The sequence below is a fragment of the Neopelma chrysocephalum genome, unplaced genomic scaffold (assembly GCF_003984885.1).
Source record: "Neopelma chrysocephalum unplaced genomic scaffold, ASM398488v2 Primary Assembly neopelma1_71, whole genome shotgun sequence".
Lineage (NCBI taxonomy): Eukaryota > Metazoa > Chordata > Aves > Passeriformes > Pipridae > Neopelma > Neopelma chrysocephalum.
This window is the reverse complement of record NW_020897731.1, coordinates 14,098,897-14,120,272: the sequence shown is the minus strand read 5'-3', so window position 1 is coordinate 14,120,272 and position 21,376 is coordinate 14,098,897. Positions and strand designations below refer to the sequence as shown.

Here is a 21,376-nt window from a genome sequence, read left to right as displayed (position 1 = left end):
ACCCCGGGTGCTTTGCAGCAAATGACAAACGCAAAGCAGGAGTGTCAAGGAGTCATCTCCTTTAGGACACGATGCTCCGCGCCCATCTCGCCCCCTCGCTGCGCCCCAACGTTGATATTGCAGGGCTGAGGGGGCCGGGCTCAGGAAACCACGTCTGGGAGCTGCAATATTAAACTGCTCCTGAGGGCAGGGGGCGACCTCGGCGTAATCCCCGCTGGTGTGTGTAAGCACAGCCTGCTCCGTTCCCCAAGGCCGGGCCGGGGCGACCCGCACACACCACTCACCCCAGGCCAACCCCGCTGCCCCCGATCGCGCAGGGCAGGTCCCTGGGGACAGCCCCGCCCCGGGCCGGGTCGGCGGCCCCGCGCAGGCGCAGTGCGGGCAGGGCGCGCCCGGCGGCGCTGGGCCGGGCTGGGCCGCGCCGGGAGGGGCGGCGGCAGGGACGCCGCTGCCAGCGCGGAGGAGCGCGGGCGAGGCGCCGGGAATGGCTCCGGCAGTGACTAGCGGGGTTCCGCCGACTGCGCTATCGCTGGGCCCCACGGCTGCCTGGCTGGGCGGCAGCTCTGCTCTCGGTGGGTCGCTGCGGCCTCGGTCCTTCTCCGCGGGGGCACGCTTCAGCCCGCGACCCCCTCGCTCCCCGCCGGCAGCCCCTGAGCCTCTCCGAGGGCTGTGACCTCGCTGGGCAGCGCAGCCTCTGCTGCCGCTCGGGTGCCTCGGCTGACCCCGCTGCTTCTGCCGGGAGCCTCCCCGCTCTCACGGCCGGGGCCCGGGCGGGTTACGGGGGGATCCCCGGCGTTCGGATTCTGCGCGGCTCGCGGCAGAGCGGCACGGCCGGGTACGGTGCCCTCCGCCCTGGCCCCCGGCAGCCCGGGCAGGCGGGCAGGGAGGGGGCTGCGCCTCCGCGGTGACAGCGGCTGAGGTTTCTCCCGCCTGTCCACGGGGCTCTCGGGGCTGGCGCTCCCGTGTCCCTCTCGGGCGGGCTGCGAGTACCCTCCGCGATCACAGGACTCTTAGTGTCGCGACAGCCCCGGCCTGTGGATTGAGTAGTTGTGGCCACGAGTTGTGGGATAAAATAGAAAGAAAAGACTGTAATGAGCTATACAAACTCGAGGCTGGCGACTCCTCCGAAGTTGATTTTTTTATTCCAGAATTGGATGTCTCTTAAGATAGAAGTGCGGTAAAGAATTGTTTCTACTTCAGCCTCTCTCGTGAGTTTAAACTTGGCTTAGCGTTCGGGGTTTAGAAGTTAAGTTGACTGTCACCCTTGAGAACTGTGAAGAGCCCTCGCGCACATAACGGCCAGCAGAAGTTAGCTCAAAATTACATTTTTTTGTTTACATCTAACCCCAACTGTTATGGTACTAATAATGTAAAAGTGAAACTGAATTTGTTGCCTGTGTAGTCTGAAGTGCTTTTTTGTGCATTGTCTGTGCTTCTCAAACACTTATGATAAAAATTGATGCTCATTTTTACCTGGTGGGTAAGAGTGTACCAGCTTGTTTCAGAGTAAACTTTAAACTTAATGGAAAGAGTTAAGATGGCCATACCTACTAGCAAAAAATTAGATAATAACTGTTTCTAGTTTCTACTTTTTCTATGCTTTTTGTACATCTATATATTTCTTGGGGCAGGCCAGGTTGGACAGAAGGTTTGAGGTATCTACCGCCTGCTCTTTGTTTTCTGAAAGCAAGAGGAATGGAAGGCTTGTCATCCAGTCCATCCTTCTCTTTGGGAGAGTGGAAAGAAATAAGTACCACTAGGCATCTTGAATTTCAGATGCGTTGACTGGTAGCTAGTGCTACCTGAGGCCCTAATTCTTTTTTGGTATTCAGGTTTTGTGTGCAGAGGCAAGAGCAGGAGAGGAGTTGTGGATTTTTCTTCTCTTCTTGATCATTACTATCTTTTTTTTTTAACAGATAAAAAAATAATTTGTCCTTTGATGGTTGTTACTTCAGCATATTACTGCATGTTTCTACATGTTGGGATTATGCGGTTTGCCTACTACTGGCATTTTGAAGAGAGTGTAAACAGCTATTTTGGTAAACAAAAGGATGTGTATTCATAGGCTTGTAATGACTTTCCACAAGTGTTTATACTCAGGATTGCTATATTGAGCTTGAAGGCAGTTATGCTGGAGGACTGTTAGTATGCGATGTGCCTTTGTGGGATATAATAACGATAGCAGCAATTTTGTCTGGTATATCTAGATGAATAGAATGAACTTCTGCAAGCTAAAAGTTGACAAGAATAGCGAGAAATGTGAAACGTGTGAAAGAATTTTGTTCTTCCTCTGAGCTTGACAAGCGGCTTGCTGTCAATGTGTCTGCTGTATCACAAGATCACAGTATATCTCTTTACAGAAGAGATATACTGGTTTGGGTTAAAATTGATTTTTGACTCCTGTATACTAGTGAGGGTTGTTAGCTTGTGTAAATGCATTGATAGAATGTGCTTGGTAGCATTGATTTAATGCTGCTCACTAGATGCTGATTGCACTTGTAAATTTATCTGTGTTATGCAATAGTTTTAAATATCTGATGTGTCCAGGAAGGATTGTACTTATTTTTTTTAACAGCCAAACTGGTGAAATGTGCTTTATTAAATGCACATGGTGGCTGTTTGCAGTGTGTGTTTTATTTGAAAATTGAAATTTGAGGAAAAGTTTTCCAACAGAAATGAAAATGCAAAGCATCAATTCTCTGTGTTTTTGCAGTGGGAGCTATGTGCTGCTCAAGTAGTCACCAAAGCAATTACACCATATGCACTGCAATTTTAGCACTGGTAAATAGTGAACGTGAGCTTTTTGGTTCTGTATATGTTTGTGCAGCATTATCAACCACATGTTGTGCCTCACAAAGAATGGACTGAATCTCTGTTACTCCGTTAATATTTCAGTTTTTCCCTTTCTGAACAGGACAGAACTTCTCTAGATATTCTTAATGTATTTTTTTTTCCTCATTGAATTCTGAATAGTGTCAGATGCCTTCATGGTGTGACTGTTTGGACTGTCTGGGTGACTGACAAGATGATTTATTAGGTTTCGTCTTCCCTTTTGGTTCCTAACAAGCTCCATGTGGCAGTGTAGAAATTGCAATGCTTTAAAATAGTTGATAGATATGTGCATTATACAGTAATGCTTTTAGCTGTAGTTTGTTTGCTGTGAATAGGAGCTTTCCTTTCATAGCAGGTATCTCCTCTCTGAACCCCCACCCCTAAGAGAAGACTGCTTAAAACTTTTTGCAGACAATTTACTGGAAGTGTTGATAGGGTGTGTAATTCAGAAAAAATTGGGATTAGTCAGGGTGGAGACTTACCTTTCAGAGTAGAATGCTCTCCTTCCAGACTTACTGCAAAATTTGCCCTCAGTCATAATTATTGTAGTGACTTCAGTGAGCTGAAGACTCTGTCTCTAATGTAAGGACTCGTAGCAAGCTCCAGCCTGAGGTACTATGAAAAACTTGCTGGCTTGTGGTTGTGAGCACAGTGTTGGGCAGCAAGGATGCTGCAGGTGGGTCCTCCCTGAGACTTGCTGCATGTGTCTTACTATCAGCGTTCACAAAGTAGGTGCAGTTGGAATGCACTCTAAAGAAACGTGGTTGATCCTTCTGCTCGTTTTCTTGAGATACTGCTTTTGACAAATCTAATGAAGGTTTTGAAGTCGGATCTTAACAGCAATTCTTAATCAACCTTGCTTAACCTCTAAGGCAGTTGGCAGTGCTGTTATTAGTTGTCAGTATGTTCTTTCATCATGTGGCTTCCTTTTTGTCACCATGTTTCCTGCTTATTTCACTTATGGTTGTAGGTTCTGATTACTACAAGGAAGCTAGAAGTTGAGCGGAATTCACAAACTTGTTGAATGTTCTTCTTCGATGATAGGTGGTTTTCCTTTGTTATTGAGTTTATGCATATTCCCTGAAGTACAATTTCCTTGAACAATAGACAAAGCAAGTGGTAGGCAATAGGTTTTCTTCACTTAAGAGGTTTTTTTTCTAGAAAATAAGTGTTTTTTAACCTGTTCTTTACTGACTTTTCTAGTTTGTCTGCTCTCTTCTGTAGCTACCGCCTTACTAATAAGGCAGAGAAGCCCAAATGTTTCCTGAATATTTTTGTATGTGTGTGTTTTGGGCAGTCGTATATTTTGACTTGTTATTGAAATTCCTTATCATTTGATCTGCTTAGTTTTACAAAAGCATTTTGACTGTAGTATTCACAACAGATAAATACTATTTAAATCAGATAACTTGTAAAAAGTGTATTTAATTTGAAGTTGCATCAAACTGTTCTTATTCAATTTACTATTGGTAAAATAACTAAAAACCTATATTAAATAAGTACATGATTACCATCAGAGTAAATGAATTGCCTAGACGATTTCACTGCTAAGCACTTGAATTAAGAATCTGAAAAATGAAATTCGACTTTTATAGTAGAAACCTGTACTGCAGCTCTAGTTAGGATGGTTTACTATATCTCTGAATAAGTTGAATGTACTGAATGAAAGTCTTTAGGTAATTTAGAACTTTCTTCTTTTAAGAAAATATCCACCACGCCTAAAATACCAAGAAATATAAGCTGATATTTAAGTAATTTCACTAAAACTCAATTAAGTTTTTAAAAATAAAGTTAGTTCTCTTAAATTCCTGAGAGTGAGGTATTTGGTGTGTATTTAGGAAACTGAGCTAATAAACAAGGGGTTTTTATTTTTATGCCTGAACTTAAAGGTGATTTAAAATGAAAGAAAATTTTATTTTAAATGATACTTAAAATGAATGCTATAAATCAAAGAACACATCCAGATTGAGCACCCTGATTTAGTGAAGGTGTCCCAGCTAATGGCAGAGGAGTTGGGACTACATAGTCCTTAAGGTCCTTTCCAATCCAAATCATTCTATGATCCATCCACCTTAGATGTCTGGCCTGGAGGTAAGAAGTCTCACTAGAGTTAAATGGAGTTTAGAATATACTTCCTTTAGAGCCAGGAGAGGATGAAGCACTAGATATGATCATCAGATGCCTTTTCCTTGCAGGGGAGCTGGGCTTACAGGCTGCCTGACCATTCCTGCCTGTGGCGTTGCCAGCTTCATCAGTGCTTTGATGATGCCCTTCTAACAGTGTAGGTCTGCATGGTGAATTGAACCAGAGGTGATCCAGGTATGGAAGAAAGAAAAAGAAAAAAAAAATCACCAGAAAACCGCAAAAAAAAAGAATCAAAACTCAACTGTGGAAGCCATATCCTGTCTAATTATTTTGAACCTTAAGTGACGGCTCTTCTCCTGCAGATGTGAGAACTGGTGTGTTAGTAGTGAGGAGGGAGAGAAATGCATAAACTGATGTTGCTACCGAGGCATGTTTTCCAGCTATGCTTAGCTGAGATGTTTGAGCAGATCATGTGCCATATCTGAATATTTCATTTGTCTTGTACTTAAATAGGTTGTACATGATCATATTTAATTTCTTTAAATATTAATTAACGTTAAGACCAACAATAGTTTGTTTCTGTACACTGTGAGATTGATAGCTATGTTTCATTTTCATGCCTGAGAGCAGGGAATATGATCCTGTAACTCCTTGAACTTTATGGAGAAGAAAATAGCGAGTATATATATGGACTTATTTTTAGCAGGTAGATCGCTAGAAAAATCAAATTCATAAAATGTAAACAAAGCTGTTTAAAAGGCGTACCGTAAGATATAAAGGACATGGGCATAATGAGCAAAATCCAGAGTAACCGAATAGGATTCTTTATCAGTAGAGCAGAGAGAAGATTACATCATTGTTTATGGGCCACTTTCTGTAAATTAAACAATACAAAAACAAGAGGGATGTGCTTGAAGTAATCAGCTGGATGTAGATTATGCTTAGATTTAGTATAGAAGAGTTAGAAAAATATAGTGCATCATTTTAATGATTCGTTGTATGTTGCTTATATAAGATCTAAACAGTTTTGATTTTTGTTATTAAAAGGATTTATTTTTCAAGAATCTGAGTAGGTCTTCAAGCAGGATAAGATTAGGATTAAATATTTCTAGAAATTTCTCACGTGCTTTTTGAAAAGTTTGAGAATTGTCTATATTAATAAAAATGCAAAGCTTTGAGATAACTGTGGCTCATATTGGAGAGGTCCAAGTGATCGTGCCAAGTATGAAGTCTTTTGAAGTACATGCAGTTAAAACCAAGGGAAGAATAATTCTGCACCTCAGTGCAAGCAGAGTCTGAGATTGTGGTAGGAGGTACTAAAGGAGTTGTTCTGATCCTCCATTTGCATTGAAAAAGACAATAGGTGTGGAGGGTGAGCTGTTACCTTTGCAGGATCTTTAGCCACGCTTGGCAGGTAAGTTGTCTAGGTTAATCCCACTTTTTGAGAGCAGGATGAAGTAGAATGACCTCTCTAAGGTGCTCCCAGCTCTCTTTTCTGTGAGCTCATAAAACCTCGAGGGGGAAAGGTTTGTTACATAGTATTACCTTTGCTTATGGTCTGCTCTAGCTTCATTCTTCTCCCAGCCTTGAAGACATTGTAGTCTTGGCATATTTTTGGGGTCCGACATTATTTTACTAATATGGAGGGAATATGGTATTTAACTAGGATGTTAATAATATGTCTAGGCCATGTAAAAATTACAATTTAATGAAGGATGAAGTATCTTTTCATTAATGTGGTGATCAACCCCTCCTGCCATGATTTTTTAAATTTATTTGTGTATAATGACCATAAAATGGGCAAATGCTGAAACAGGTTGCCCAGAAATATGGAATGTTCTTCATTCAGATGGAGCTTACCTGAGCAACCTGATCTAATCAGTGCTGCTTTTAGCAGCATTTGGACTGGCGAACTTCAGATGTCCCTTCTAATGTAAATATTCTATATTTCTGGTAGTTCAAAAATCCCAGTTTATAATGTGGAATATACATCTGTGAAATTCAGAGCTTAATTGAAACAAAAATGCTTAATTATGAATATACAGTTAGTGGGGGACTGTGCTGTAGCTTAAATTCTTTGCACACAAAAATAATTCTTTCACATCCTGTTTCAAGTTTAAATATAAAATGGCTTCCAAATCTCAGACAAGCAAAGAATGAGCTCACCTTACACTGTTGAGTAGAGGGTAAATGTTCTTTCTTTTGGGAAATCCCACTGTCAAGAAAAAAATTAAGGTTGTTTCTCTCACACCTGATACTTTTTCTTTGCAAGGGTCAATACTAGATCCTGTATTTACTCACATATTAGGGAAGGATCCACATTTTGTTGTCAATTTTTTATTAACTTAGGACTGGAGGAATGATATGACATTTTTCTTGCTGATGTGAACTAGGAACAATGGTAGTGTTATTCTTCTGTGAAATATGCAAGCCCTCTATTTGAGATTACAAGCCTGTCAGGCTAGAATATTGTTGGTTCTTCACTGTTACATTGAAGAAATATCATGTGGGTTTTTTGGATGTTAGACATTTGCAATTGCTTGTTGAAGAGGGGCTATCTACTGCTGCAGGTGTAAGTTCTCAGCCAATAGAGTATGTGTTGTCCACACAGAAGGTGCATCGCATTGACACTGTGGGGATTTGGATGTGCTTGTAATTTTCTAAATGCTTTCAAGTGATTTACAGTCTATAGTGATAACTGTTTATTTGTTTACATAGATGGAGAGGCTCCCCAGGTTTTGTCAATCCATGATTTACAGACAACTACTTTGACAACTAAAACTGATGGCAATGATGGCAAGACTGAACACCTAGAGTATATTGCCTTTGCTTTGGTTCCTGTTTTCTTCATCATGGGTCTTTTGGGGATCCTTATCTGCCATGTCCTTAAGAAAAAAGGTTATCGTTGTACAACGGAGGCTGAAGAAGTAGAAGAAGAAAAACTTGATGAAAAAATAGGTAATCAAGTCTAATAAACAAGTTCCTATTTCTGTACATTGCTACTGCTATGAAATAATTTATTGTGAGACTTCTGTCATTCCGCTGTCTATATTTGACATCAAAGTAATATTAAGAAAAATATCTTTATTACTGTGTGCCGGTTGGATTTTGATCTTTGCCAATCAAAACTAGCAGTATTCCAATTTCCCATGCAAGTCCTTTAACATCAGTTAAGAGCTTACAGAGGGATCAAATTATCAGTATATTTGTTTGCAACTCCACAGTGCAGTTGGAGTCACTAGATAACATTTTGCATTCTACATGCTGTTTACAACAAAGTATTAGTTTACATAGTTCTATGTGAGGAGTAGCAAAAGGTTGCCATTTAAAGTCTAAAATCTTGGTTTTATGTTTAGCAATCTTGATTTGCACCTGTTGTGCTGTCATGGTCATCTCCCCTTCTCCTTATAAAACCAAGCCTTTGGACTGAATGCCTGCATTCTGTTTTATGGAATGTCTGCTTCTTGTAATTTTTTCTTAAAGATACCTTTATTTTTGTCCTAATGTTTGTTTGTGCCCTCGTTTTTATGGTTCCTTGTTCTCATCTGTTCTTACTTGGGGAAAATAAAAAGGCATTATCACTTGGGAAGGGATATAGTAACCCAGTATAGCATTTGGCTAAGTCAAAACAAGAGCCAAGTCACTTGTAAATACTCTCGGCCTCTTCCTTTCTTTCAGTCAATTTCTTTCAGTAGGTTCATAATGAATGTAAATTACAGTGGCTCTGTGGTAAGGGTAGAGCCATGTGGTGCAGTAATGATGTGTTGGTGTGTTCTTAAGCATTTACTGCCTGGGGCATGTGAGGAGTGAGTGGAACTGTCTGGTCTGTCAGTTCACCTGAGTGTTAACAGCAAGGGAAGCGGTAGGGTAGTGAAAGGGGGACATCACCTACATCTCAGTTTTGGGAAGTAGCTGTTTCTAAGTTACATTGCAGAGTTGCAGGTGTTAAGATGAAGCGTGGGTACAGAGATTTACTCATTTACTATGCAGTGAAAAATTTAGGGTCTTGCCTGTCAAACTTGCCTCAATCCTTTATTTTTTTAATAAAGCTTTATAACAATTATTAGGGAAGGGCAGAGTTGTGCCTCTTGGCTGTTCTAGTTGTCCCACTGATCTTTTTCAGCCTTCGGAAGTTATTCTGCAGAAGCTTTCAGTACTGTTCATGGGTGCTTTCTATTCCAAAAGTTTTCAGTTTTTTTTTCATTAAAGTAATCAGTTGTTATGTCCTTGTAGATGTGGTGAAAAACTGAAATTGAATTCTTGTCATATTAGAAACCAATAAGACCTATTTTAAAATAGTGACTTGAGACAGTTAAATGATCTGTTTTGTTTTGTTTTTTCTCCCTAATATTAGGATTAGAAATACTGCTCTCTTGTTTGTCTCCTGCTTAGTAGCTACAGAAGTTTTGATATATGCTTGTGAAAATACTGGGTTTATTTAATTCTTAGCTGAATTTCATAGAGCTGATGTATAGATCATGAACTTGTGTTGATATTTTTTCCTGAATAAGGACTGAAAAGTCTTATTAAGCTTTTCCTCCATTGTGACAATAGATCTTGTCTTTTTGTTTTTTAATGTAGTTTCTTCTGGTGTGTTTGGTTTTGTTGTGGCTTTTTTAAAATTTTGTTTTAAAATAATTCAGTTCTTGATTCAGAAACTGAAGATACTGACAGCATATTTATTTCTTTGCACAGAAATGAATGAAACTATACATGAGAATAGTGACACTGTGGGACAAATAGTTAACTACATCATGAAAAATGAAGGTATAGTATTGGGACATTGAAGTTATCAGCCTTTGTGATGGTATTCTGTAACAAGTATGTTTTTTTCAGATAATCTGAGGTGTGTGTTTTCATTTAATAATTGATTTGGTCATGCTTAGCTCTTTGAAATTGCCTTCACAAGGCAAAACTTCAAGCAGAATAGGGAAGTTTTTCTCTTACCCCAGAATTATTTTGTATGGTAAGATAAGGTCATGCATTCCCTCATACTTTAACTGTTTGGGTATTTGATTTTTTTTTTTTTGCTTCAACCTTTTCCTTTGTTTGTGAAGTAAAAGCTCAAAGTTGCTTTCTTAGTGTCAGTGTTTAAAGCCTGTGGAAACTTCTATGTTTTGACTAGATTAAACTTTTTGTCTTGAAGTGATTTTTGCAGCTCTTGTCTGATGAAAGATTTGTACCTAAGTGAGACAATAGGGTATACTAACAGTAATGATGAATTTTGGACATGGCATCTTCATGCACTGTGTGTGCAAAGTAAAGGATAAAGAGGAAGATATGACTGAACAAATAAAATCATAGTTAAGCACCCCATGGAATACTTGATTAGTTCAGAATGTATTTGTCCAATAGAAGAAACTTGTAGGAGACTGGATGTTTTTATAGTACAACAAACTTTAGCCTTTTAATTTTGTATAAATCAGAGTTCTAAGCATTGAACTGGCTTTGAATGAAGACTAGTCCTCTGGAAAAGTGGTATTTTGGGTTTGTGTGTGGGGCTTTTGGGGTTTTGTTGTTTGTGGGTTTTTTTGCTTGTTTGTTTAATTTTTTAAATATTTTTTTTAACTGTTAGGGCTTTGAGCTTGTGTATTTTTCCTTGAGGTTGGGATTAGGTAATTTGTGTGTGTTTGAGAATATGTGAGCAATTGATAGTGCTTGGGTGATAATTAATTTGCGTTTTGTAGGGCTCACTTTAACCGATCTTCTTAATCTGAAGTTACTTTAAACATGTGAGGTGATTCAGAGATCTTGTTTGAGAGTTCTGTGCAAATGGCTACGTTATATGGCTTGTATTGGGGTGGAGCTTTGAACTGTAATTTTAGTACCTTATGTTAAGGAATTCCTGTAGCATTATATTAACTTTTTTTCTGTAATTTTCTGTTATGCCTTTTTGGAGATGTACGTAATGCAGTCATCTTTCTTTTAGATGAAATTTCTTTGAGGAACTTTAATTTTGCTTTTTGTTTTTTCTGAAGTTAGAGCTGTTCACTTTTGAAGAGTTTTGTTTATTCTCATTGCAGCAAATGCTGATGTGTTAAAGGCCATGGTAGCAGATAGCAGTGTCTTTGAACCTGAAAGGTAATTACTTGTCATTTTAATGCATGTTTCCTGAGGCAATTAAAAACATACCCTTTCAAAGGATTTTGTTTCACAAACACTTTTAAGACTACTTGCTTGAGCTACCAACTAAGAGGATAGTAGTTAGATTTTCTGTGGTGTCTGACTCCCAAAATTTTAGTAAATGCCCTACATTGGTGTTATGGTTTGAAGCTGGCTCCCTGCCAAGTCTCCAAACCTTACCACAAGAAGTCCCCCCCACCCCAAACCAAGGGAGAAGAGGGGAAAAAAACCAAAAGAACCAAAAACGAGAGAGAGACAAAGCAATATATATATATTTACACTTATATTACAGTTATGTACAGTTGAAATATATATACAATTTCACAGGAAAAGGGAAAGGGGAAGGGAAGAACAAAAACCAAAATATATATATATATATACTATCCCGATCAGTAGCCCAAGGTCTATCAACTAAAAGAATTAGCAAAGAATATCTTACTACTCTCCTTGGGACAATGGAGAGTCACGCTGGGGTGACTGCCGGCAGCCTCTGCCTCCCAAGGTCGACAAGGCCTTACCAGGCCTCACTCTCCAAGCCGACAGACTCAACAACAGGGAGATCTGCACCTCCAAAGCCACCGGAAGGAAAGAGAGCGAAGGCGTCTCCTCCTTTCTTCTTATACCCCAGTTTACGTAAAAATCGTAGGGAACACTGGGTAAATCTGGGCACTTCCTTGGTTACAAGCTGGTCACCAAGGAAGGCCTAGGCCAAACTACCACAATTGGTGACTGGCACTTCTGGGTGTGTGTTTGAGGTGTGTGATACGGTTTTACTTCTTGTTGAGCTAAAGATTACTGGTTTGCTTCAGGGTGAAGTTACTTAGAAGGTGGCTTAGTCCAAAGCTACTCTGACTTGAAAGAACAGAGGCAGCACTTATTTAATTTGTGTGGATGTCAACTTAAAATAGACATCTCATTCTGTGTCTCCTGGTTTACTTTTTTCTATATAATTGTGGGAATATACATTGGCTGACCTATCTCTTACATTTTTTCACTGCACTCCTATTTAGGTAATTATGTAGAAAAAGTAGTTCAGCCTTACAGATGCATCATATGTGTCAAAGTATTTGTATATGCATCATATGTGTAAAAGTACTTGTATCTGTACATAAGTACTTTTAGCTATATCTACCACTACTTAAAATCCTCTTCATTTGTAACCCTGTGTTCATATTCAAGGCAGAGAAGATGGAAGTTCAAGTAGTATTGTGTCACCTACAAAAGAAGTGGGAGTATATAGTTTTAGCAAAACAAAGTTGAGTATGCAACCATTAATCATGTGTTCTAATGGTGAGAGTCTTTGTTATTGAAGAAATAAAATTGAACTTATAAAAGGATTTCTTCTCAAGTATAAGAATTATTTTTAAGCTTCTGTGGTGCAGTAGAAATATTTGTTTGAATATTTTGCTTAGGCATGTTTAATGTTATTTTGGGAGTTTTAAACTAGTTTCAGTGGTGAATTAAAATATGAAAAGTAAGAGGGAGGGGAAAATTGTTTGTTCTTACAGAATTTGACAGATATTCCTAAAGCTTTTGTAATCAAGTGCAAATCCGTGGTGTACCTAAGTTCAGTGCACTATAAAATAATTTCTAATTGTAGAATAATAATGGCTGAGTAAAATCTACACTTCTGCCACTTGAAGCCATTAGTTCCTGTCTTTGCTTCAGATACTGAGCAGATTTTATTTTTCTTAATAGCATTTTCTTATTTATTTGAAGACTATTAAATGTCTGCTGTCCATATTTTTATTTGGAAAATAAGCATCCAAGTAACTCCAGTCTTCTACAGCATGTTTTACTTCTTTAATTTGTTCTTTCTGTTCTCCTTTGGAGTCTCTTCAGTTTGTTAGTATTTTTCTTGAAATAACATTCCTAAACCTGCATAGTAGGATCAGCTGTGTCATGATTAATGCTGAGTAATGTAACTTTAGGTTCACAGGTTATGCTCCTGTTATTTCCACTGTGAAGTTTGTCCTTCTTAAGCAAGACGGTGTTCATGATTCCCGTTCAGCTCATGATTATCTTTTTCTGAAGAGTGGTCATCTGTCTAGTTGCTTTTTCATCTGGGTTTGTGTAAAGGTTTTCTGCTAAAACAATGAAAATTGTGTTGTCCTTACTGCAGTACATCCAGTATTTTTGGTAAGATTTCTGTACATGTGAGTGTCTTTCACACTCTCCTCTGACCATCCCAATTTCTTATCTTGTCCCCTACAGTTACTGAGGGTGATCCAAAGTCTGTGGGTACTTTAGCTATTCTTCTATTCTGTTACCCAGTGAACACTGAATATCATCAGGACCAAAATAACCACACTCTGTATGTCTTTCCAGTTTCGTGGTAACTACTGATACATAACTTTCTGTATGTCTTTTTAGTTTGGTTTTTTTTTTACAAGGTGTGCTACCTTACTCTACAGTTACTTCACCTTTCATGAGCTCTGATTTACTTTAGGAGAATGTGTTGCATGACAGTGTCAAAATGGATGCTGAAGTTCAAAAAAGTACATCTGGTTTCAATCTGTGCTGTTTTGCTGTTTTAGAATAAAATTGTATTTATTTGATTAGATATTCTCAAATGACTTTTGGTGGTTGTATTGCTTTTTCTTTCTTTCTAGGTACTCAAATTTTATTTTTTCCCTTGAAACTAAATGATAAGTTCATTTCTTTTTGTCACAGACATTTTAGTTTTGCCTCTTTTCAATATTATGGGACTATGCTCTTCTTCTGGGAGTTCTTTGAGATGCTGTAACAATTCTGAAATACTTCCATAGTTCTCCAAGTGTGAATGTAATCAGCCTATTGGATGTTTTCATCAGTATAAGTTCATGTAACTTGTTCTTTTCTATTTTAGGCTCATTTTTTTTCCTCTTCATTTCCTTGCCTTTTGTGTTAGTTACTGTAATCACATGACTGCTGATGAATTAATTTCTGGAAGTGATTTTGACTACAAAAATATGATATCTTAAACCAGACATTCTCACAAATAAACGATCCCTGAAAAAACTAGCTATTCACTAAACCTAACTGAAGGTTATATCTTATCTTTTTTTTTTTCATTTTTAAGAAACTGGATTTTATAGTAAACATTAAATTTCCTTTATACATTTTCTTACAGCCCTTTATCTCCTACCTCTCCTGAGAGTCCGATGAGTCCAGGGACTCCTTTGTCACCCGGTGCTGTTCCGTTCAAGCACAACTGCAAAGCTCATCACTTCCATACTGTTGGAGGAGTGGTAGAAAAGGATGTTTGTACTCGTTGCAGTCACAAACGATGGCACCTTATAAAGCCAGCTCACAAATCTAAAGAGAACAGAAGAAGTCGTATTGGAGAAGTTACAGTCCTTTCTGTGGGAAGGTAAGCCTTAGATCATTTTGCTGTATACTTTTCTTAGGAATGCTACAGTGGCCGGTGTTGGATCAGATATCCATTGATTCAACTCTGTTTATAGCATCAGTGATTTTTTTTTTCATACTCCTGTTAGTATTAGACTAAAATTATTTCTGGAAGAAATAAATGTGATTTTTTTTTTTAAGAACTATGTAAAAACATGGAGATTTACTGTGGATATAAATCCAGTGCTATTGCTCATTTGATGCAGGCTAAAAAGAAACAAGGATTGCATGCATAATAAGTTCCTCTGTTTCTGAATTTGGTATTTCTCAAGTAAGTGTGAGCTATAGAAGCCACTTCATTCTCCTTGTTATTTTTAATTTCTAACTTATGTTGTAGTTCTCTTTGAAAATTACTGTTCTAAGAAGTAGGATGGAATCTGTGGATTCTGCTTTAAAACAAAATTTCCTGAGAAAGTGTGATTCAGCAGTAGTGAGTATTAGAAAGACGTGTAGGTAATAGGAAGGAAGATTGCTCTGAAGTGAAGCAGGATCTGTGTGGGTGTCTGCTCTGATGTCTAGTTCTTGAGACCTGGAAATTTGTTCCTTCCCGTACAACCGGTCCTGAGGATGACCTAACTAATCTCTGGGGAAATAAAACTCAATCTTTCTTTTGTTTCCTTAAGATTTCGAGTCACAAAAGTGGAGCACAAATCAAATTCCAAAGAACGGAAGAGCATGATGTCTGTTACTGGCGTGGAGAGTGTCAATGGTGATATGCCTGCCACGCCTGCAAAACAAGAAGTGAGCGAAGCACCTGCCACGCCAGTGAAACAGGAAATGCAGGAGAGGAGAAGCTCAGAGTAAACCGCAGGTATCAAATATTTGGAACTCATATTGAAAGCGTTATGTTGTGAAATACGTGAAGTAATCAGTAAAGTTGAAAATGTATCAGTTCCATTTGAAAACTCATCTTTCAATTTCAAAACTCTCTACACAAGGCTGCAAAATTTATATTTGATCACTCAGTTAATGATAACTTGGTAAAAGCTTATTTACCCACCAAGTTCTTGCCTAATTGTTTTTTTCAGACTTTTTAATTAGAGTAGATGTTGAAATAAAAACTTCTTTGTGGAGGTGACATCACTAGTGCACAAAATAAAACATTTGCATATTAATTTTTGGCAATAAACAATGGCTCAGATTTAGTAGCAATGTGCTTATTACTCAAACAAGTGCTACTGACAGTTGTATCACTCGAATAACTACGGTGCTTCTTCCCTGTGCTTGCTGCTTTGTACTGTGTGCTTATTTGAGATGATTGCTTACTGGATACTTCTCTGATAGATCAGTGGAGCTTTGACTAGTAACAATGGAGACATATGAAACTGCCTGTATCACAGGGATCTAACTGAGCCAGGTGGTTGAGGTTTTCTTGTGAGTCATTAAACTTCAGTGAATTGCTTGAGGTACTTTATTATGCATGTCAAAAACATGTCTGGCATGGTTTTGGAATGGAACCCTGACTATGTTGGTTTTTTTAACTGATAAGAATGTTGGGGGAAAAAAACCCTGTAAGTTAATATGTTTTGCTTCTAATTGATGACACACTGATTGATTGATAATATGAAGGGGAAAGGTGATTTTACACAACTGTGATTCAAAATTCAGACTTGACCCTTAAGGAAGAAAGGTTCTGGGGGGGCATAATAAAGGTATTGGACTTGAAGACAGTGAACTAAGTGCACAGTGTTCTGTATGCCTAGAGAAAGGATAAAATTATGTTGTGGCTGCTCTGTCCAGTTTCAAACTCTTGGTAACTTCAAATAGGAGAGGGAAATGCACAAGAGGAAATTGGACCTGTTTACATATGCAACAAGACTCAAACCCCCTCGAGTATCTTGAGATTAAAGTAGAGAGCTGGTACGCAATGGAATTACTTCTTCCAACATTTGCTGGCAGCCCAGGTTTGACTGTTAAACTAATCAGAGTGTATTTGTCTGGCTGCTGTGTCACATCGTTTTTTTGAACCATTGCTATACAGGAAGAAAGACTTGGAGATGTGGTATGCTTCTGAATATTTAAAAGTTGTGGAGGGTAATGAAATAAATTGTTTTATTTGCTCAGTGGCTAAGAAGATAATAATAGGCTAAATTGCAAGGAAGTGGAGTTCAGGTTTCAAAATGTAAAAAGTTGGAATAAGCTATTGCATCTTCATCGCTGGACATTTGTAAGACCAGACTGGACAAATGCTTTTCAATGCCAGTGTTTTGATTTTTGTTCTGTAACAAGTTTTGGCAAGTCATAGCTGCCTAGTGGCTGCTGTTTCATTGTTTCTGTGTAATCTGTGAAGAATCTACAGATGTCAGTGAAAGGCAAACTTTACTCTTGGTTTCTGATTCAGAATTATGTCCTTGTGCTGAGGGTTTTTTCTAATGTTGGTGTGGTTTCTTTTTTATTTCTTCCCTTTTTAAAAATCAGTATTAGCTAAATGCAGTAGAAGATAACCTCTTCCTTCACTGGCTGCATTGGCATTTCTGTGCCCAGCTAATTGTTTTATTACTCCTATGACTATTGTTATTTCTTTTCTAGATGTCTAATGGTAACATCATTAGATTGTTCATAATATTGTTATTATTTAATTGAAGACAGGCTAGTTATCTTCTCTTTAAACATAAGAAATAGAAAGGAAGGGGCATATATGAAAAATTTCAGTGCACTTTGATTGGAAAAAAAATGTTTTGAAATCACTCAAAAAATGTTTTGTAGTCCAGTTTTCTTTCTAATTTGTTCTTTCCTCTCCTAAATAAGAAAGCTTTTTCCTGTAATTACCTACAAATTCTACCATTACTATTTTAATCTAAAAATAAGTTGGTCTCTAGAGAGATATGATAGTAAAACTATAAAAAAATAGTCCATCTATGGCAGCTTTTTATTGTAGAACCTCCCTTAGGATTAAAGTTTTGCCCCTTCTGAAAACAAATGTTCTAATAGCAGAGAAATGGCTCCGCAGAATCTTTTAATGGTCTCTCCAGTCCAATAGAGCTATTTTGTAAATCAGCTGGGAAATTAACCAGACCTTTTTGATGTGTACTACAAAAAATAAACATCTTGCTTGAAAGGCTTTGATACTGTTTACTAGCATGGTTCTAGATCAGTTTTTGTCCACTGCCATGAAAAGCTGTTCAGATGTATACAGGTACTAGTTAGACCTTTACTTCAACTACTTATTTCAGACTTCTCATAAATTAATGTAGCTTAATTTATTGAAACTGAACAGATAAGCAGCATTTAAGACTTTTGTGCCTTCAGTCAATAAATGTCTGATTAAAAGCCTATAGTTCTGGGAAATTTGGCTCAGATCTTCAGATGCAGAGGAAGAAGGCAAACACAGATGTGTGTTTAACTGCTGCCAGAAAAGGTTTGTTCTGTCATTCGGAGGCAGTAGATTTGTGCTTTGTGGCTGACTTTAACCACTGTTACTGAGAGTTCCTGCCTGAGATGGAATTCCTGAGTTGGGCAGTCCCTGAGTAATGTAGTATTGCTGGTTGCTTGTGTTCACTGCTACTCTCAAGTTCAGGGTTTTTTTCCCCTAAACTGACATGTTCTGAAGTGACCTTTGTAGTGTTTCAGCTTATCCTGTGCATTGCTGGCTGCATCATTTGAAGTTGTAGCATGTCTTCTCCGTGTCTCCGAGGTCCATGTTCTCAGCAGGCTCCATTTCATCAGTAAAGTTTATTTAAAATATATGTAGTGGCACATAAAAGAAGTAGTAGATACACAGCTGATAGCTAAAGTCAAAACTTTTGAGTTGACCTCTTGCACATCCATTTTAAGTACTGGGTAAACAAACACTGGTACGCTGAAGCTGTGTAACATTTTCCATTCCTAGTGCTTTGCACTGTGGTGTGATTTGTCAGTTTGTCCATGTGTTTGTCTGTTCTTTTCAAGAAAACCGGCTGAATTTTTAGTTCGTCTTTAGGATTTCACATGCTAAATGTGGAATGCGCTGCAACCACTTCATGCGATTGTGGCTTTTTTTTTTCCACTTCAGAGCATCTGCTAGCTTGTTAATTGGTCTGTTCATCCTAAAACTAATTTTGCTATTTAGGTTTATTTTTAGAATTGTTTTCTTCTCTTACAGGTGGAACTTTTAGAAGAAGCTTGTCTGTGAGCACTTTGGAGAAAACTGAAAACTCCCAGGAGATGCATACTATTTAAGGAAATGTATTTATGGCACTGCAGCATTTTACAGGTTCTGTGATGGCATTCATGCAAGGTTGAACACTTAATGGGTTTTGACCAGTAAAATCAGTTAAGATTTAGACACTTAAATACTGTTAAGCTGTGTGGACATCATACCAAGTGGCTTCATCTTGGAAAGAAAGCATATATACCAGTTTTTGGACAGGAAAGGTAAAAGCCTTATGAGGTCTTTGATTTTTTTTGTACTTAGACAAACATTTCTAGTGAGCTCAATATTAAGAGGAATACAATGACCCCGTGGATAAACTGCATTCACCCCAGTGGTCCATCTGGATTTTTCTTCTTCTGTTCTACCCACTCCTGAATTGACAAGTGTTTGCTGAGGATAAAAGCCAGACTTTTAAGGATGAAAATATTCTTTTAATCTAACTGCTAGGAGCCAAGTAAAACATACAAGGAAATAATTATGTCAACCAAATCTGCATCTGTGCCTTTAGTACATAAGCTCTCAAGCTCTGTGAAGGGTACTTCACAGCAGAGTGGTTCAGCTATATGCAGATGTTAAATTAAATTGTTGTTTTCCCCTCACCCCTTACCTTCCCCTTACTACTTAATATAGGCCGAAGAGCATATTTTCCTATGCAGTTGGATGAGCTCTTGGGAAGATTACTTTCCTCAAGGCCTTTTATTCTCCCATTTTCTTGTAACTACTCACTTGTATTTGAAGAATACCTAATAGTTTTGCTTTTTTGTTTGTTTGTTTTTACCCCCAGGTTCCTTATTAAGCTAAGGCAGCATATTTCAACCCTTAGATAAGGATATGGAATATTTGGCATATGGCATATATACTAAAGTGCTTCAAAGTGGCTTTATTGGACTGAGGGTAGCTGTTTTCATTGGCACCAAAATCTTAAGCCAGTGTCACTCCCTTCATATTTTAAGTGTGACTTACTGCTAAAAATACCGTGGTATTTTGATGTTAATTTTTTGTGTCTTCTTATGATCTCTGCTTTGTCCTATTACTTGTTTTGGGAAGGGAAATCTCTGTAATACTTAGCAAACTTTTCTGTGTAATAGAACTGAAAAATAACATTTGTTCTGAGTGCCTAAGAATGTAAGCTCTAATGTAATGCATTTTAGTAGAGATTGCACTATATTCTGAGAACTGTAACTTAATCTACTTTATGAACTCAATGAAAATCAGTGTATGTTTTTGAAATGGATTTATTTTAAATTAGTACCTCAGTCTTTGTAATCCAAGTGCTTTAAACTGTTTCTCCTTCATATCTTCATCAATTCATACAGTCTTAACAGTCAGTGTGTACAAAATTAATCTTGCTTGTGTATTACATACTCTTGTGTCAGGAAACATTAAGTTTTTCACTCTTGGTGAAAGCATGTGCTGCTGATGGTCGTCCTTTTACTTGTATCCCCAAGATATTGATTGGGCCTATTCAGCGATGCTATATTTGCCAAAAAAACACACCACTGCCCACCAAAACTTTGAAAATAATGTGTGTTTCTTTGTGGTGTGTTTTTTTTTTTAATTGATGTTTTTAGAGATAATAGTCTGTCCTTGAGAACCCAAAATAATTGTTTGGCTAGGACCAGAACCTGAGTGTTCAGCATCCCTGCTCCCCTTAATTTAAACTTGGCTTATGAAGTCTCTTCAGTATTTAAGTACAACATAAACACCAAGCTCACCTTACAGGCATACATTAAGCTTCACTTGATTATTGGTGTGAAGAACTAATATTTCTAGAAGATGTAATTAGTATTGATTATAGTAGTTAGCTTTCAGTTTCCAAGAGATTGATAGCTATGAGTATAAAATGTTGCTGGGAAAAGGGAATACTGGGCAAAACAAGCAGTTTCAAATAATTTTCAGAAAGGAATTACACAATTACAGACTGTTCCAAAAGCTTTTTTTAAAAAAAGGGTGATTTATTTTGATACTGTATTTTGATACATGATGGGTTAATACTGCAAATAAATTTGTCAAAAGGATGGAAGAAAGTTTAAATAGAAAGATGTATTTTTTTACTTATTATAAAAGTAGTTTCTATTTTGATTCCATTGAAAATACGTAGAATAAAGGGAATGGAAAGATGTTGGATATGTAAAACATTTACCTGTATAAAATGGTTAAATAAGGTATTATCAGACCTGATATGTTCAAGAATTGAATTTATGCATTGCTTCTTGAGTAAGAGAGAATTTAGAAACTGTGCCTGTTTCACTGCCTTTAACACTACACTGCTATTTTATAGGGGTATGGATATTGCTATATTAGTTTGCCTTTCTTAAATTTGCATATCAAATGTATATTAACAAAATAGTTTATATACAACTTTTATACTACCAAACAGTAAATAAAAAAATATTGATTCTTAAGCTTGCTCGTGACTTCCTTAAGCCTGCATCCATTGCGTGGAAATTAACACAGTCTTAATGTACAATGCAATCTCTTTGCATCTTAAGTTTTTGTTTATGGAGGTAGTAAGGTTAGATGGTTGTGTAATGTACTTCAGAGCAGTTTTATTTTCTTCAGAAAGGACAATTACAAATATTACTTTGGTTACATGTTTTATATGGAAAAGAAGGAAATCTGTGCTTTAATCCAAGCTGATATCTCATCAGATTAAAAGTATCAAGACTTTTAACTTTTTATTATATTCGAGATTAAGTTTTTAAAAAATATGTAACATTATTCTCAATTCTTTTTGTAAGGTAGGGAATGAAAAATCACAAATGACAGCAAGCTCTTGCAGTTGTTTCCTCTCAACCTGTTTCTTTCTGTGCT

At 37.7% G+C, this 21,376-nt stretch overlaps 1 protein-coding gene across 2 annotated transcripts; it reads left to right on the top strand.

Annotated features, from left to right (window-relative positions):
• The first annotated feature begins 456 nt into the window (after window positions 1-456).
• On the top strand, window positions 457-20,967 carry RELL1 (RELT like 1). 2 transcript variants are annotated; one of them, XR_003534769.1, is made up of 8 exons: window positions 457-572; window positions 7,636-7,875; window positions 9,613-9,684; window positions 10,941-10,998; window positions 14,153-14,392; window positions 15,054-15,241; window positions 18,512-18,783; window positions 19,347-20,967. XR_003534769.1 is itself a non-coding variant. In XM_027686406.1 (7 exons), the coding sequence occupies exons 1-6, from the start codon at window positions 485-487 to the stop codon at window positions 15,232-15,234; spliced, it is 879 nt and encodes a 292-aa protein (XP_027542207.1). In that variant the 5' UTR covers window positions 457-484; the 3' UTR covers window positions 15,235-15,241; window positions 18,512-20,967. The 2 variants fall into 2 exon arrangements, 1 of the variants encoding a protein (XP_027542207.1); XM_027686406.1 differs by having other exon boundaries at window positions 18,512-20,967.
• Window positions 20,968-21,376: the final 409 nt, after the last annotated feature.

Coding starts and splice junctions, on each gene's coding strand:
- RELL1 (XM_027686406.1), top strand. CDS start 485: ATGGCTCCGGCAGTGACTAGCGGGGTTCCGCCGACTGCGCTATCGCTG. Junction 9,685..10,940: donor CTACATCATGAAAAATGAAG/GTATAGTATTGG, acceptor TTCTCATTGCAG/CAAATGCTGATGTGTTAAAG. Junction 10,999..14,152: donor AGTGTCTTTGAACCTGAAAG/GTAATTACTTGT, acceptor ATTTTCTTACAG/CCCTTTATCTCCTACCTCTC.